We start from the raw sequence: 19057 nt of genomic DNA on the forward strand, positions 1-19057 counted from the left end.
CATCAGCCGTTGCGCGAAACGTTACATAATGAACGATGTCAGACGTGCTAACTGAAACCATTTAACTTTTGTTTTTTTCTCGTTGCAATTTTAAACTGAAGCGCCTAAAGTGAGAATTCAGTGAGTTCGGGGGCAGAAGAATGATACGACTGTTAGACAACGGCCGAGAGATGTATCGATGAAAGTGTATTTCGTTCGGTCTGTTAAGCGTTAAGATGCGTCGTCAAGGAGAAAGGGAACGAAATCAGATAAAAATAAACGATTCCCTGCTACTGGTTGGTGTTGTTTCTTCGGCAGCGTGACGGCCGTCTTGAGCGGTGTCCATTTCCTGACCTACCCGAACACGTGTGACGACAGTGGGTCGCTAGCGGGCAGCATCGCTAGGCGGAGAAGGAAAGCAGCATTATTGTTGTTTCTACGCTTATAAACATAATTTTCTCCTTTAATGTTATCAAAATATAAATTATTATTTATGTAAAATAATATTTAATGCGTAGATTGGTTAAGTGTAAGGCAACATAACCATTTTTATCATAAGAAACTTTCGAATATCTTTTATTTTAATTAATAGTCAAGATATCATTTAAATTGATAATTATTTAATACAGCGCAGCGTAACAAATATTACAAGAAAAAAACTTAATCCGTCCAGTTGGACATTTTATTATAGCAATTTACTATAAATAATCTACGTATTTTGAAATTTATAATAACGCTTTACTTGACATCATTATAATAGTAAATATATTTTCTCTATTTTGTATTTTATTCTATTTTAAAAATAATTTTAGATTTTTCAGTAAAACTAAAAGCGGCTTTTTTTAATTTAAAATAAACTTGCTCAAACGTCTTACGCTGTATAGAAAGAGATAGAAACAGAAGCGCCATAGAAGAGAAAAGCTCACGGCGATGCTCAAAAGCTCACTGGTGCGAGCTTTAAGCATGGAAACACACCCTTTGTCACAACAGGGTTGTTTTTTGTCGCCGTTAACGAGAAAACCATGCCTTATTTGTTTAGTCTTAGGTATTTCTGAAGACGATCAAATAAATTGTACGATTTTGTTTGTTATTCTTAGCTAAATGAAGTTATTTATAAATATTTAACGGCCATTAATTAATCGTCTAAAGGTTAGATTTAATCGAGATTTTAACACATACTACTAGTTGAAATATATTCCACTGTCAGTATTCTATTTTTAATTTTAATCTCCAGCAATACGGCCTTTCCTTTCGGTTAAATAAGTGAATAAAATAAATTATTCAATGCTTTCTATTACTCATTATGAAATGAATTATTCTGAAAACATAAGACGGCAAGCATCCACTGTGTTTATTCTTTGAAGGGATGCTTGTATATATTTTTAATCTTCAGAGGCCTTTTAATAGAAGATAAATCGCTCCCGCACACTTCGAATCGTTACTTCATCTGTTAATTGTTCTTGGTATGAGTAGTGAATGGATTCCTGATAAAACGTAGAATCAATATAAATCTATTAAAGTTTCATCTCAGTGGAACTTTCCGTTTGGGAGATTCTTATACGTTGATTTGGAAATATTTTTTGGGTAAAACTAAATGCCAAAAAATGAAAGTAATGTACAAATCGGGGAAGTAATTTTAGATTATTACGAATATAGCTTTATTGTTCCTATGTTATTACGTGATATAAATCAACATTTATTTATCGTTTTTTTTTTGTTTTTTTTATCGTATTTACACCGTAACAATCATTTCCCATTGAGACCACTATTACGCTTAATTGAACACTTTCTCCCAAAAAAACAAAAACATTTAGCCATCGTTTCCCTCACTTTTCTCGACTCGTCTAGATCCAACCTTGCCGATCATAGATTCTTAGTGTCACCTCCAGCCGCCGGTAGTAGTCCTCCTCTACCAGATTGTCGTTGAAAAACAGTGCCGCATCCTGTTCGCTTTGGTCCGGAATCGATTCTTTGCGCGCCAACACAACGCGTAGCATCGATACGATGTGATACAGCTCGAACGGTGCGACCCGATCGATCTCCTCCCGAAAGCTGCAAATTGGTGGTCACAACAAACAAAAGAAACAAATAAAACGCGTCCCACGCAATAGGTTTTGTCAGCGCCATGCATGCTGGTAATTAATTGCTTTCGGTTTCGCCCACCAAGCGCCAAGGGCACAAAACATTTTTGGCAAACAGGATGAAACCTAATGCGTAATAGTACATAATAGTAAAATAAAAAAGGCAAACCCACCTTTCGAGCGTAAAGTCCTCCGGGTTGGGAAACTGCAGCCGTGTCATGTTTGCGGCCAGCTGCTGGAAGTAATACTCGAAGTAGCCGTCCAGCTGCGTTTCCAGCTCCGGATCGTTGACGCTGGTGATGATGAAGAAAATAACGTCCCGTACGAGTGAGTCCATTTGAATCAGCTGGAAGTCGACAAACTTCAAGCTGCACGGTATCTTCCCGGATGGGTCTGCGTTCCGGCCGGATAAGTGTTTTTTTTTTTGGGGGCAACACGTTACACGTAGTGAGAGAGTAAATTCGCATGAAATGGGTCACAAAAGTAGGAAGTATAAATAGAACAAAGAAGAAAAAAAGGACACCGGTAAGGGCTGTTGTTAGTTTTATGATTTCGATAGGGGACCGACTTGTATCTGTACCAGCCATCCCATCTCAAAACCCACGAGGGAATTCGGGGAGAAAAAAAATATTACCATATTTGATCATCATATTGTTCACCCACAGGTCGTTGTGCAGCATCGTACAGTAGATGGTCAGCTGGTCCGAAATTAGCTGTGCCTGGCGTCGATGGCACTCGTTTATCTTTGCGTAGGCCCGTTCGGCCAGCCCTCGCTCCACACCGGTCCGGACGATATCCTGCCGAAATACATCCATCATCTGGCGCAGCGTCTCCGGGCTCAGTCCCGCATCGATATCAATCTTAACGAGGTACTTATGGATGCCCGCCTCGAACACTTCCGGTTTCAGGTAGCGCAACGCTATCGGGATCGCATGAAAGAGGGCCAGTTTCTGTTGAATGGGGAGGTGGAGGATATAAAAACAAAGATTCACTTCACTGTCCTCCCATGCCTAGGACGACAACACACAAAACATATTCTATTACGCCTCCTGTTTCTAACCTGTAGCACGTATCGTGCCTGCTCACGGTTGAACCCTTGCCGGCGGTCCGCTGTCACGTAGCCGGCCAGCTTTAAGTTCTCGAACAGCATCACACCATCCTGGTCTACCTTTTCCATCGATGGGTCAAGTGATACACGGGCATTGTAGCAGCGACAGAACACATCGATCAGTTCACCGTCTCCATCGTAGCCTTGCTCACGCTGCAATGCCAACAGGGTGGGCACGATCTTCAGATACACGGCAGCCTCCTTGACGAAGGTTGTGTCGATTTGGAAGATCTCTAGAAATTCTTCACTGCTCGGACGCATCTTTGCTACGAGATGAAGCAACTCGACCGGAGGCTGATCTTTGTTATCTGTTTTATCCTGTAAAGGAAGAATGTAAATGTTGAGAGTTAATGTAAATGTTAATAGGAAATGTCAGCATTTTAAGCTTTTTCTATTATTGGTAGCTATTTAAAAGGAATATGTTTGAGAACTAATCAATAATCTTATTTATATTAGAGATGAGAATAACAACTCTTTTAAGTGAGTCAACTCAGAATGAATGAGTCGTTATTAGGAGTCAGCTCGTTTAACGACACATTTCGGAGTCATAAAAAAACCCGGCATAAGAGTATAAGTTAAGGTTCGGTCATTTTACTCACTCGTGAGTGAAAGCATGGTGTGTCGAGTTGCAAAAAGAGTAAATACGTGAGACATCAATTTATAATTTTTTTATAAATTTCCCAAAATTTTTCCTTAGGAAATTTTAAAATTTTTAGATTTTATTTATTTTTTCACTATTTTTTGTTCTTTTTTTATTTAAAACATTATTTGAGTGAAAAGAAACTTATTTCAATCAATTGGCATTAAAATAAATCAATTTATTTTTTTTGCAAAATTTCTCAAAAAATGGCAAGGGGTACCCCTTATGAAAATTTCGAGTTGAAAAATTTTTTAAAATTTTTTTCTGATTTTTTATTCTTTTTTAATTTAAAGCATTATTTGAGTGAAAAGAAACTTATTGCAACAAATTCGCATTAAAATAAATCACATTTAAAAATTTTGCTGAATTGCACAAAAATGAGGAAAATTTTACATTTTCTCAAACAGGGTAAGGAACTTGGTTCCGCGAATAACTTCTGGCACAGACATCTGAGGACATGGCCGTCCAAGAAGAAAATGTGGCCATTGGTGCCATCTATCGACCACGGGTTAAAGATTGGCGATCCGTTGGATACCGACCGAGTTATAGGCAAAAATTGGCGCAAAAATGAAGAATATTTTACATTTTCTCAAACATGGTATGGAACTTGGTTCCTCGAATAACTTCTGACACAGACATCTGAGGGCATGGCCGTCCAAGAAGAAAATGTAGCCATTAGTGCCAACAACAGGAGTCTAGCAATCAGGGCAGATTGCGCAAAAGAAAAGCGGCCTTCTAAAGTTTCTAGGCTCAAAGCACGAAACGCAGACTCATAGTCCGCAGATTACTCGGAGAGAGGAAGGTTCACAAGAGCGTATGCGCAAAACATATCTGGAGAAACACCTCTGTAGATGTTACACATTATTAATGTGAATCCTCGCAGTCGGAGACCAGATTACTGAACAATACTCAAGCCTCGACCTGACCAACGAGCAGAAGAGCACCCTGGTAGACAATGGGTCATTAAAGTCGCGGGTAATGCGCATCAAGAGTCCGAGAATTCGACGAGTTGATCTAACGACCGAATCGAGGTGATAGCTAAAAATGAGGCCATAGTCCAACCAAACAGCAAGGTCCATAATTAAAGAGACGCGAGACACTCGCTGATTGGCAAGGGAATAGGAATATACTGTAGGATTCCGGGAGCGGGTAAACGAGATAACATTACATTTATCAGGACATAACTTAAGCAGATTACGATGACACCAAGAAGAGAAGCGACCAAGAATATTTCAGAGAGACATACAGTCATTGGAGGAGTCGATAGGGAAGAAGGTCGAGGTCGAGCAAAGGAAACAGTCGGCGAGTAAGACATCACAAACATCGTTAATGCGCGGATCAAACAACAAAGGGTTAAGGACACTTTCTTGGGGAACACCAGCATCGAAGAAGAAGGAAGGGGATTTAATGTCATTATGTTTGACATGGTAGGAACGATCGCTCAGAAAAGAACCAAACAAACGAATAAGGGAGTTGTTTAGACCGATATTGTCTAATCGCATCGTAAATGTAAATGGCATCGACTTGAGGGAAGCAACTAGTGGCGGATCAAGCTTCTAGGAGGACCTAAGTGGAAAGGTAATTGGGACCCCAAAACTAAAGATGGTCGCACTGTCGATAAACTTAAATCAACAAGATTTATTTTGCTTTGGTTCACTATAAAAGATCGCAGGAAACCTAAATTTTAATATACTATCTGGAAGGGGAGTCATTTTTGGAAACCCTAACTGCCCGAGCTCAGGGCTGACGATGACGGGGGTGGACTAAATAATATTAACGACAAGCACAGACTCGAGATTTTTCCCAATTCGTTTGGTGCTTGCGCTCAGGGTCCCTTCAAGCTGGGAACCACTTAACCTGCCTCTAGGGAAATCCGCCTCTGCGTATAACCCCCATCACTAGTCTAGAACAGGTGCATTGATGCATTAAATCGTTGCTTTTTTTCTAAGCCATACTACCACTCTTCCAAACTGTATTTGACCATCGTAAATCATACAAAACACAACTAAACTCTCTTTAAAAAATCGATCATGTGTACCATTTTTCATTCCAACCGTATTCCCTCAAAAAGGCACACAATCTTTAAAGCAGCTTTCCGTCGAAGACGAACATCAAAAGCCAAAAAAAAAATACATCCCGTCACCCTATTTGCATCAACTCAAGCATTACATTTCGGAACCGTTACGGTGCAGTTGAAGGAAAATGAATGGGAAATAAGCCAAAACAAAAAAAAAACACAAAATGCTTTCAATAAATCACTTCGACACTCGGTACGGTTGTAAGTGTAGAGTGAAGTTGACGGTACCCGCTCGGGGCCAAATGGCTGGACGTGATGTCTTGCTATATAAGCAGCTGTTTCCGGCCATTTGCTTCGGAAGGCACAAAAATATAAAAAGAGGGAGGAAAAAAAATATTCTCCAGTCCCAATTTTGAGTTAGCTTCGGTACGCGCGACAGTGACCTGCTTTTTGCTTGTGTGAGCTTTTCTTCCCATTTTTTCCCCGGCACTCGCATGTTGTGCTCGCATCCTACAACACGGGATTCAATCGGACCGGGAAAGGTTGTCCGATTTCAGCGGGTCGAAAATTTAATGAAACACAACCTTGTGTGCAGCGTGTGGAGTTGAAGCTGTTGTTCGTACGAACCATGCTCCTTAAGGATGCTTTTTTAAAGGAACAAGGATGCAAAAAAAAACAACAAATGAAAACGGAAGAAAAATAATCATTTCTGGACGTCATGCTGGTGTTATTTGTTGCCATTCCCTTGAGGAGGTTTTTTTTTGTGCTTCTTGGCCGAATGTTTAATACAGCCCCCTGAACTACAGCTCCTTGGAAAGCGTTTAAAATATCCGTGAAAATAAAATTCCGGGAACAATCGGCTGCTACTTTTCGTGTTCGATTCCAAAGAATCATTAAACAATCTGTCTACTATTATATAAAAAAAACATAATTAAGTGTCCGCCTAGTTAGGATTATGCCATAATGATTCCGAGAAGGATGGTGCAAAAAATAGGAAAAATAATTTAACAAAAAAATACATTTTTGGTTCTTTTCCTTAAGAAAATAATATTGTTACACACTCGAAAAAAAAGAAACCTTTCTCACAACACAATAACTCGCAGAAAAGCTCAACATTTTCTGCACAAACACTCTTATCGCAGATACCGATACAATGCACCAACAATATGTACGTCGTATCCTTCAGCATACAACGGCGAACGTCGTCTCGCATTCGGCAAATGGTTTCCGACCCATTAGCACGTGGTTGATAGGAAACTTGGTTCTTTGCCTTCATCCCCATCGTCAATGTCATTAGCACGAATGAAACGTGCTTTCTACTTTTCCGCGTATAAGAAAGGAAACAAAATAAATCAGCAAACACCACACCAACCGTTTTTTCCCCTCTTCGTTCTCTTTCAAGGTTAAATCTGCACAACAAGTCACAAAGACACAAAAACAGGAACAGTTCTGCGAGCGTTTCGAGGATAAGATTGTCCAAAAGGGGGGATAAACATGGCCGATAAATCATTTTCCCCGGTACGCTGTTCACCTGTTGCTTTGGAAGGATGTATTTTGTTGCTTTTCTTCTATTCTCGATTTGTTTTCTTATTGGGCAGGATGACGTAAACGGTCTAGAAAAAATTAACGGATAGAGTTGGAGATATATTGTTTCGTATACAATTTTCACGCCTTTTGCTAATGAAGCAGAAGTAAACCAGATCCGGAACAGATGGATTATATCTTTAAATAACATTATTTGTCCATTTGAATGACGTTTGTTACCGCATCCCTCTACAAGGTTGCATCTCCCTTTTCACCACGAGCATAAATGAAGATGTGTCACTGTTTAATGTTTTCGCTGTTACATGTTTACATGCACCGCAATGGATGATTTCGGATTTTCAAATCAATTCGTCAAAATTCAACGCGAGTAATCGATCAGTGCCAATTAAATGCTCTCTAACTGGAACATCATTTTACACTTACTTCGGTGAATATTCTTTTTTTAGCTCAAGCCCCCTCGAATACGGTGCCATGCTGAAAGGTAGAAAGCATGTCTTTGAATTTAGACGGCTTCTTCAAGAAATCCGATCAAATCAAAAATCCTTCTCAAGCAAACTCCTTCCATCATGAGCACCCTTGAATGGAAAACAGAAATCAAATAGCAAATAACACACGCACACCATTTTCATCTTCTAGAAAAATGAAACCCATTGTGGCGTAGACCAATCCAATCGATAGTTCGTGCCAATAGAAAATTTACGAGTATGAATTTTTATATGTGCAACATTAAACCTTCTTCTTGTGATTGAAACACGAGGTGAAAAATGAACAACGACACAAGGAACATCAGCCCCAAAGAAGCGCTCAAGAGCGCTCAACAGTTTGCTCTTTTGACCGAACCATGAAACAACAGCACCGTTGATGTCGTCAGCACTGACTACATATATATGTACGTGCCTTTCGCCACATTTTCCAACACATACACACACACATCAGATCAGCAACGGGAGATGGCATCATTTATCTTCGACACAACTGATACCCCCTGTTTCCGAACCCGTCACAGCCCGTTTTCCGTCCGCCGCCGAAGCCACGCAGCAAAAAGCTTTTTGATGCTGGGCGGATTTAATTTACAATTTATGAGGCCCATCCCGATGACACAACACCAAGGATATGGTTACGACTTGTACGGGGTGATTTTACTTTTCTATCATATACTTTATACCCGGGCAACATCGGTGGATCATGTAGCACAGAGGGAGCAGAACAGACGACGGTATGTGTAGGGTGGGGTGTGATTCATTTTGTAACACTTTCTTTCCTGTGCTTCACTTGCTGATGGTAAGAAAGATGGTTTTAATTAGATTAACTATGCACTCTTGACGAGAGAGAAAAAAACACTCAACGCAAAACTGGAAACGGAAATGTTCATCTTATACTCCTTTTGCTGTTACACTACGTCATTCTTAGGAGAAACCCCGATGGGAATAATGCATATTCCCGATTGTTTTGCTTGTGAAGATCCTTCTTTCAACATGCTAATTGTTGTACCATTTGCTCGTGAATCGGAAGAAACAGAGAGCGAGTAAGAAAAAAAACCAATCACCATTTACTTGCACGCTCATCTGAAACCCACCAGGCGCCTCCATCACACTAACCACGTGGTCGGCGAACTTCCGTACGGCGGGGAAATTGTTATGATAAATATCTACCGATTGACTTCATCATCTTCATTTCGTTGAGGTTTTACATCGTTTACTCATGTACGAAAGTTCTCTTACTGTTCGCGAGTAACACGCCCGTGCCATCGGCCTGGAGGTACCAGGCGCCTCCATTACGTTTACGGTTGATTAATTTATTCCTCGTCTGGCACTTAACTAAGCGGATCTTAAGCACGCCCACAGCGCACCGGCCAAGATGTCATCGATGTTACGGGAACGGAAATAACTAAATTTCCATCGGGCCAGTGTGTGCACAATCTTCTCCCGAACCATTTTAAACGAATGTTACTGTAAGCTGTGCTATTAGAGCATCGTTTTTGGCGTCGTTTACCTTCTGCTCGTTGACTTCCGTCGTTGTGGTACGGGTCGTCCGCACTGTAACGGCCAACATTGTGCTGCCATAGTTGTCACCGGGTGCGGTAAGAAACTCCGACCCGTAACCGAGCACACGGGTTCCCTCGGGCAGGACGGGCGCTAGCAAACCGTCCAGATCGCGTATCGGTGGCGGTGGAATGGTGGGCATGGTTTCTTTTTTTATTTTTTCAACAAAATAGTGCAAGAAGACGATAAATCTGGAGCTTCGCCCGCTAAAAAACGCGAAACAATTTTAAACCAAAGTAATGGGGTACGCGTGACTGCCAGACAACGCTAGCGGGTAGCACGCGCGCTCGACGCGGTCAATGCGATTACGCGGTTGAGGTTTTTTTTTATCACCCGTTTAAACTTATTACAACACTGCAACACACGATACGGTACGATAGAAGAAGCGCACAAATGTTCTGCTACGCGGTCCCGATAGATGGTAAGCTTGCTATCGGACCGAACGCGTCGAGACGTACGAAACAACTGCTGTTTTGCTGACGATTCACCGTGGAGTTCACCCATCAGGTTGGCGTCTAAAACAAGGGACGATTGTGCACGAACCCCCGAATATCGAATCATGGGGATGCGCGATTCTGAAGCGTCCGAACAGACGCGAACACGGACTCGCGTAACCGAACGGTTAGCGTCTAGTTGAAATGTGGACAAATCTGTGAATGAAGAAGCGCGCCAAAACTGTGTCTCAACGCTTCGTGAAAAAGTGTTTTTGAACTTGTGAATTAAAAAATTGCATTCAAGTGAGTTAATTCAGAAAAAATAAATATTTCATGGAATGCAAAAAGACAACCAAAAACACAATGTTTTTATTTTAAAAAACCTTTCTGAAACTAAACAAAAATATTCATTAAAATTTGATTACTTTAGAAAAACTTTTTTAAAACAAAAACTTTGCATTTGATCATTATTGTTAACGATCCACATTGATAATGACTCTCTAGGGCACCATGAAAAAATTTGACCTATCTTAAGATAAGCCGAAAGGGAACTTGTTCCAGCTTCGCTTCCTCAGTGGCATGTACACACGCCTACAACAAATGGTGTTGGGGGGTTTTTGATTTTCGTTACATTATTTTTTTATATTTTGTTTTGCTTTCAAACCGATCATCGATAAGACAGCTGACAAGAAAAGGTACCGAGTAGGTCTCCCGAGGGAAGAGAACTTTGCACTTTTTTTTTGTACGCAGTACGCAATCAAGGTGTAAACGAGTTTTGCTTAATCGGATCGACTGCGCTTTTTAAAACCATTGATAATGAAATCACCAAAAGTTCGTTGATAATCTGTTATCTGGCATGGTTTTGAAAATGAGTATGATAAACGAAAATTCCTTATAACTCACACAACTGATAATCGGGTCAAGTATTCAAGCTGTAAGCTATATCCCACGGTAACCGTTTCATATTTGAATGTGAATAAATACAACCATCCGAAAAATGTCTACGGGTGAAAAGTAATATACTCACCGTTCAAATAATACCCTCCGCTTCGGTGGACATAGGACCAGCTCTAGTGCCGTAATATTTGCAACCCTTTTGCTTCTGCGGTACGATATTACTTTTTTTCTTTACTTTTGCTTTCCCTTTATTCGCCCTACATACGCAGAGAGTGCAACCCCGTGGCGCACTGGATGAAGTGTCTACATGCAACCACGTAAGAGGGCATGTCACTGCCATGGACACACATATCCGCTCGACTGTGACCTTGGCCTTTTTCAACAGTATTGTCGGTAGTGATAATTTTCGAATCGGAACTAGACCTACCACACAGTACCGCGTTGCCCTGATTTGCTTTAGCTCAATTGACACGGTCAATTGTTTTTTTGGGGGGTGAACGTATTGGGTGTACAAGTAAGTTTTCGGGGTTTTGTTTCCGCTAGTAATTTACGTTTAGTTTTTTTTCTTTCCAAAGGATTGTCTTTTATAAAATTCTTGTTTTTACGTAACTTTCTGGTAAAATACAATATAAATTCCAGATTACAACAATTTTCTTGACTGAAGCAAATAACAGAATTAAGCCGCTTTCTCTTCGTGTTACAGAACAAAAATAATGGTTGACGGAAATGATTTTTTTTTATTGAAAACTTTAAATTATTTAATTAAAAAAATATATTTAATCATAATAAAGGAATGGAATTAACAGATGTCCAATGAATAGGTATTACACATGGGAACGTCTCGCTCTCTTCTCGGCCTGCTCATGGTCGAGCACGTCTCGAAGCTATGACCAGATCGGCAACCCGTTTCCAGGAAACTCGGCCTAGGTTTGCAATCCTCCATCCACGGCTGCATCCGATCTCCTTCGACAGGTTCAACTCCACATGATGTAGCCAACAGGCTCACTGGCGTCTCGTGCCGAACGGATCGTTGACGATCACCTTCTTGATGGAGCATGAGTCTGGCATCCTCATCACGTGCACTATCCATCGTATGCTTTGATAATCGTCAGGAAATCTGCATCGTCAAACAGCTCAGCTAGATCGTGATTCATTCTCCTTCTCCTTGGATCGGTCCTTGGATCGCAGGACTTTGGAGCCCGATGTAGGCACAATTTCCCTGAACAATGCGCCTTCGGATTTCGCTGCTCATGTTGTTGTCCGAAGTTACGATCGTACCAAAGTAGCGGAACTCCTCTGCCACCTCGAGATCGTCACCGCCAACTGATACTCTACTTCCGAGTCGGGCTCTATCACGGCCAGACCCTCCAGCAAGCAAGTACTTGGTCTTCGTCGCATTGATCCTCAATCCAATTCTATCGGCCTCGCGTTGTAGTCCGGTGTTACTGCCACGTAACGTACTTGCTTAAATGCTGCAAACTTACTTATATACCCAATACTTCAGTGTACCAAGGGATTGCCCGTATAATGTACACGACCTTTTTTCATTTTTAGAGTAAGTTGTATAAATAAAAAATTCCTTCTTTTTTTTCAAAATACACTTCATTATTCATGTACATGTACCTTCACTATCTAAATCAATGATTATGTAAACTCCCGGTCGTTGTTCCGTTCTGTCTCTTTGATTTACTTCAATTGACCATTCTCGAGTTGGTACACAGCAACCGGCCCTCCCAGTGCGCAACACTTGTGAACCGATTGATCCACTGAATTATGCTCGAGCTCGAGTACTTAATGAAACTGTACAGGCTGCCCCACACCAGTAGCAGCAGCAGCAGAATCAGTCAACGGACGCGCGCGTCATATTGCCAATTTGCCAATTTCATCCCATCATTCGCGGGTAAAAAGGGAGTTGACGCTCAGCTCGATCTACGATGGGTAATCATGATTTCTTTATTTATGGGATAATGTAGCCCGAAAGCGGCAAGCGAATGGTACACATAAACGATGACTTTCTGTTTGTGTTTCAGCCTTTGCTTTTGATAGGGTGTTGTGTTGTGGAATTGACGATTTCGGCTCAATCTGATATCTTACGAAAGTCATTGTAGTGCCTCGGAGTTGCAACAGATAATACGGAAAGTCAATTACTTATTTTCTCTTGATAATTTACTTTTACTTTGTCTTATTTCTTATGCAAAAATATTAAGAAATAACATGACAGATATACAATAAACACTTTCTAGGAAGTAAAAACTGTAAAAATTATAATCTATCAATTAAATAAAAGATTTTTTTTTTGGAAAATTATAATGATTATATTTGATTCTTTAACCACAAAACCGTAATGTAACTCACTGTGGCCATATTTTCATGACAGGAATAACTGACACTAATCCGCTCAAGTGGAAAACCACAACGGACCAGCGTGTTTAGACCCACGAACCTTCGCACCCTTCCTAACTCCCACGGAGTCAATTCTTTGTGATTTTTAATATTTTTTTCCTTCTATTTTTTTCCTTCTATACAAACAATTCCGTTCCAGCACAAGATCACTACCCCATGTCGTATGTTTAAACGAGGCAAAGTTGTGCCCCAAACCGCGAAACGAAAGGTAAATGAAGCAGCCATTCTTAAAACGGCACCGGAAGCTTCACGGTGAAAACCGGAACCACCGGTAGAGTGTCTGGAACTCGGAGCCGGACAAAAACGGCAACGAGGTTAGTGTGGTTTTGAAAGTTTACAAAAATCAAACATGAAATTTTAATTAATGGCTACCATCTTAGTGAGACAAACTACACACCGAAACATGGCACAAAGGCTGTGTCCAATTTTAGACGACCCAGGAAAGTTATCTAAAATGACCATCTAAAAAGGGGAAAACTTTTAATTACAACACCAAAGCACCGAGATGCAATCGAAACGAGTTTGCTTTAGCGTGGCAAAATATGCCTAGAAAGCCTGTTACTCCTTCGAGTCGGCATAGACATGCCAACCTCGGAAAACAATTATTCGATTAGTCGCGTTTGGATGTTGTGTCTTTTTCTTCTGCTCCCCCCCGCCAGGAGTGGCCAATTTCTGACAGCCTGTTTTCCCTTGGGAGACACTGAATTGAAGGTGTTATTTAATTTCACTTCTGCATCTGATGATTAGTGCCTGCGGGTATAGATAGCGCTGGAACCGGATGTAATAAAGTCCCACCCTTTTCCTTCGAAGGAGAAGCATCTGGCAACACGGCACACCAGATTGTATGAAGTAACATGAAGAACCACTCTAAATACTGTGGCGAAATGTGTCGAGTGTGTTGGCTTTCGGTCGTTGTCGCCGAGTCTTACTGTTGGATCAAATTAGTTGGTCTATTACCGGCGGCAATAAGTTGCCTTCTTCTGTACCGTGTTGGTGAAGCTGGGTAAGATCCTAGACATATCGCCTCAATGTGCTTGTGGCTGGTTTGAATGTGGAATGTGGCTAACAGATTTTAATCATCATGCCGTCTGCTTTACTGTGCCTATCGTCCTTGAAGGCACCGCTGCTTGAGAAAGGATAACACGAAAGAAAATCGTCTGATGTCTAATGAAACCGACGAAAGCCAGGGAGGAATAGTTTCATCTGCACTGGTACCGGTACATGTGGTCACGTCAGGATGATTGTCACCGTGTGGACATGATGACGTGACGTAATTGAAATCCGTGCGAACAGGATGGATGCACTTATGCAATCGAACGAAAAGCCAAGAATGGTTTATTTGCCCTAAGCACAGATGGACCCCAAATAAAAAGGCCTGATACGAAATGCCCTCCACCAAGCGACAAGATGGCACATAAGAAATGAGAAAAGGCAAATGATTCATGAATATTATTCTTGGAGGCTTCATTCCTTGTATGTAAAGCTTCTAGAGATGAAGATCACACATCGTAGTAGGCTGATGAAATTTTTCATTCATCACTCTTCTTGTGGATAGCGTTCCATATTGAAGAATACTTCGCAGGAAGTTACAGCGCGCGCTTCATTTAGTTTTAATTATTTTTTTTTTAAAGAACGCGCACTTTTAGTAACAAAAAAAAAGAACTCAAAGAGTGTGAAAATGTCGAGATGTAAAATAAACAAACCTGGCACATCCTTCCCAACACCGACACGTCACGAATGGTCCAAGACGTATCTGGCACGTCCTAAGGATAATCTCGTTGCCCATCGTGATAGTCTGCTGAAGCAACCGTTCAGTCCATCGTACGATAGGGTAAACTAACTCTCGATGCGTACATATATCGTGTATCATACTTAACCCTTATTTTCTTCCTTTCCCTCGAATTGGCTACAAGGATGGTGATCCAACGATGGACTGTTTGCTGGACTGGTCGTACGGGCGCATTTGGCAGGTAGAAGCGCAAGACTTTCGCCACAACCGTACACTCACGGCACAGCCTAAGCCGGCGAAGAAGAAATTTCCCACCTACCCAGATCGCAGAGCCCAGAAAATGCCCGAAACGCCTAACGCACGGTACACCATGAAACGGTTCCAGAACGTACCGGCAAAGGTTGATACGGGCCGTACCGTCCCATTGTGTCCGTGGAGCAATAGTTGCTAAATTACAACGTCGTATCGTAAGACGCACACGTTTCACACGTGTGCCCTTAAATCAGTGTGCACCGCTGTGTGGAAATGAACCCGATGGAAATCTCTCGACCGACACGTTTGCGCACCTCTCACTCACTCAATGGTGGTGTGTTTTTTTTTGTTCGCTCACTTCAATCGTTCTCACGTAACCGCGCTCTCCAAAATTTTGTGCTCCCGAAAATGTGCTCCGATCCATCTAGTAAACATGTGCGTTTTTCCACCCTTCCTCCTCTCCCCCACTCCCCCACACCCTTCCAATTAGTGTGACCGAAACAGGACACCATTTTCAGCTGTCAAACAACAACGCGTTGTCCTTGCGAAGGCATATTTAGCTTAGCAGATGGGAAAGAAAAGGATAGCAAAGGGTGTGGGGAAAATAAAAATGGAAAAACACTTACAGAACGACACACTCTACTCCACCAGTGTGCTTGGTGTGTCAGTTCTTCCAGCTCGTGATTTTGTGTTTTGTGCATAGTTTTTAAACCAGCTCCGTAAAACATCCATGAACGGTCCTGTAGATGATTTGTTTGTTCGCTTTTAAGCCTTAATTTTGTACACACTCGATTATTGCAGTGTGTGTGTGTGTGTTTTTTTGTTTTTTCTTTCGTAAACAACCAACAGTTGACTCGAGTTTTGTGTTTCACATCCAATCGCATCTCACCAGCTTTGATTACGTACACATTTACACACATCGCATCTCTTACCCCGTAACTTCCGGATGGCAAAGTTACGAAGCATCTTCAAGTAAGTACCATTCTCCTTGCTGCTGCAAACTATTTCAAGTTTCTGTGAGTTAATAGTGGTTGCTTTCTGTTGCGCCAGAAAACATTTGATCCCGAATCTGGAGCGCAAATGTCGCCTCTGCCTGTCGGATAAGGAAATCGTACAATCCATCTTCCAGTCGGAAAACAGCAAAGAAACAACCGATACGCTTGTGGAGAAAATATTCGAATGTACCGCCATAATGGTAAGACAGACACTACCATTAAAAAAGTTGGACGAGGAATTGAGTGCTTAATTACGTGGGCATTGTGGTTTTCGTTTTAGCTCTCCAAGGATTATGACTTCCCTTCGCCCATCTGCGAGGACTGTGCGCTAAAGTTGGACGAGTTTCTGCTCTTTCGCACGAAATGTTTGCGTAGTAACGAGATCTATCGATTCAATCGTCTTCACAAGCAACGATTACTCTTCACCAGGAAACCAGTCCAGGAGGAAGCGGCGGTTACTGCTGGAACTGGTGATAAACTGGACACCGAATCAACTGCATCAACAGATGAACCGGACGGGATGGGTACTGCCGAGGAAGTTGTTGCTCCGTTAGCGTACCCAATTCCTGCGGTCGTTATCGCTGAGGCAAGTGCTTCCAGTAGCTCCGACAGCCGTACGGTAATAGAGACGCAGGAGCAGATCACGACTGAAGTCGTTGCTGGAACAGAGGACGCTGCAGAGGTGGGATCAACAATACAAAACGGAGTAGCAGAAGTTGACGGTGGGTCACGTGATCGGGAAACGGAATGTAATGGTAATCATCAAGAGTCATCCTCTGGACTAGATGAACCAGAGGATGAGTGTATTCCTAGGTGGAAACCACCACCAGATCCGGACGATAGTGAAAGTACCAGCAGACTTTCACCCGCACCCGTAGTACTTCTGGTGGATGAAACGGACAGTAAGTAGTGGTTTCCGAAAATGACGGCAACTTATTCATGTCTCTCTATTTTCCCTATCCTCAATAGCTACCGTAAGTGAAACAGAGGACGGTGAAGAAGTGATACTTTTGCCAGCGGAACTACTGGATCTTTGCGTCACGAGTGAAGAACGATTGGAAGATATCGGGGATGTTAAATTCCCCATCGAAACGATCGAACAGCTGGAACAGTTAGAACGATTGGTCCGATCGTGCGATACTGCAAGGGAACGCTATGTAAGGAACGGGATCGGTGGGTAATTGCTGCGTTTTACGATTGCCTTTCCGTTCTAGATAAACATCCTTCGGCGGTTGAAAACACACGATACCTCGCTCAGTGACACATATCAACGGTTGTTCGCGGATAGGCTGCTGATCCACTACAATTACGATGGCATCTCGCCAAAGTACAACAAGCGACCACTGAAAACGTTGCTACTGTTCACCGAATGTATGGCTGGTAAGTACTATAAGCGTTGCTGTCCCTCGGAGTTTGGTACAACACACCGAAAGTCGGCAAAGACTTGCTTATGTCTAGATCTAGACTTTTGTATACTTTAAAAGACGTCTTTCGAATCGATTCTCTCTGTACTTTTAGTGGCCTGGGAGGACCATATGGATGTCGGTAGGGTAAGAGAAGCTGTAACAGAGGCTGTGAGAAAATCCCATAATCGTTACAATCAGTACAACCATCGTAAGGTAAGGAACATATAAATTATTTACTTTTAAATCAATCTAATTAGTTTATCTATTCCCTTATGTGACATTAAAAGCGTGCCAGGTAAGAACATTTTACAGCTTTTCTTTGTCCGGTCGTCTAACGCTTTCTTCAAATTTTAGCTACGAATGGTTATAGCTGACGATACCCCATTGAAAACGATGTTCGATAGGGGAACACGATGATGGTGAAGTCAACAACTGCCAGCATTCGTCTGTGCCGGAGGGGGAGGGGAGTCACGTAAAAAACCACCCCCCGTTAGTTAAGTATTTTATCAAACACCCCGGGAGTTGTTTTTTCACAACCACTACTTAGTGACACACACAGTTTTCTACAACACAACAAACTTAGTCTAGAGGCGAGTAGTAAAGGTAGCTAGAGAATGTGTAGGCAGCAGATAGCTGATGCTGAAGGTAGAGCAAGATAGCGTAGATTAAAAACAATGTAGATCACGCAAAACGTGATGAGTGAGGACACTGGGTATAGTGTTTGTTTAGCATCTCAGAACCAAATTACACACCGCGCAATTTCGCAGCAGTATTAGTAGCTTTATTTAGCAAAACTTCACTAGTGATTAGTGCGTGATACGTAGGCAAAAAAGCAAATTGTAGTATATAGTACTCTAGTGCGGTAAAACGGTATTCTTAGACAAAATCGAAAAAGTGATAGTTAAAAAGAATGTGCAAACGAAAACGTCCTGCGAACGGAACAAAGCGCTTCGCATTCTTGGTAGCGTCGTGTGTTGATTAGAAGTTCTTACAGTTGCTGGGCCGATGTTACAAATGTGCGATGGAAAGTTATCTTAGTTATCACTCTGGTTTTTATAAAGCTTCGGTGCGTAATTCTTTTCTATCTAATAACTTTCATCCGGTTGTTTGGTGCGCCTAAAAGAGAGAGAGAAAGAGAGTTATTTTAAAAATGCGAATTACGAGCGTATTTATAAACTTTTGTACCTTTATGGACGATTTTTGCCCATTTTTAATCTAGATATGATGCAACACCGTAAACCACTACCGAAATAGGGGACCAGCATACGACCACGATCCCCCCCCCCCCCCCCCCCACCCCCCCGAATGTTTCCCTCTGCCACTAAAAACTGCGTTCGCTACTTACAGATTTAACAATGTTACAATAATATAATGATAAAATGAAATTACACTGAAAACACCTAAATCGTGTACTTCCTGTTACATCTTTAAGTTAAAGCAATATCGTACCCGGGATCGAATGCCCACGCGGTGTCGTTGAATGTGAGCAATATGGCTGTGTATTCCGCGTACAAAATGGCCGGCACGTG

General features: G+C 41.8%; 3 protein-coding genes across 3 annotated transcripts; 2 read left to right on the forward strand and 1 right to left on the reverse strand.

Moving 5' to 3' along the window:
- Positions 1-1613: 1613 nt before the first annotated feature.
- On the reverse strand, positions 1614-9901 carry LOC125764510 (uncharacterized). The gene is made up of 5 exons (XM_049428851.1): positions 9363-9901; positions 3121-3486; positions 2695-3010; positions 2234-2453; positions 1614-2031 (listed from the first exon to the last, which is right to left on the reverse strand). The coding sequence occupies exons 1-5, from the start codon at positions 9552-9554 to the stop codon at positions 1824-1826; spliced, it is 1302 nt and encodes a 433-aa protein (XP_049284808.1). The 5' UTR covers positions 9555-9901; the 3' UTR covers positions 1614-1823.
- Positions 9902-14731: 4830 nt separating this feature from the next.
- On the forward strand, positions 14732-15811 carry LOC125764566 (uncharacterized). Its single transcript, XM_049428932.1, has 2 exons — positions 14732-14977; positions 15060-15811. Exons 1-2 carry the CDS (start codon positions 14825-14827, stop codon positions 15324-15326), a joined length of 420 nt encoding a protein of 139 aa, XP_049284889.1. The 5' UTR covers positions 14732-14824; the 3' UTR covers positions 15327-15811.
- A 117-nt stretch (positions 15812-15928) lies between these two features.
- Positions 15929-18924, forward strand: LOC125764513 (uncharacterized). The gene is made up of 7 exons (XM_049428856.1): positions 15929-16099; positions 16178-16322; positions 16403-17024; positions 17092-17279; positions 17337-17502; positions 17641-17823; positions 17883-18924. Exons 1-6 carry the CDS (start codon positions 16074-16076, stop codon positions 17754-17756), a joined length of 1263 nt encoding a protein of 420 aa, XP_049284813.1. The 5' UTR covers positions 15929-16073; the 3' UTR covers positions 17757-17823; positions 17883-18924.
- The last annotated feature ends 133 nt before the right edge of the window (positions 18925-19057 follow it).

The sequence above is a fragment of the Anopheles funestus genome, chromosome 2RL, assembly GCF_943734845.2.
Source record: "Anopheles funestus chromosome 2RL, idAnoFuneDA-416_04, whole genome shotgun sequence".
Classification (NCBI taxonomy): domain Eukaryota; kingdom Metazoa; phylum Arthropoda; class Insecta; order Diptera; family Culicidae; genus Anopheles; species Anopheles funestus.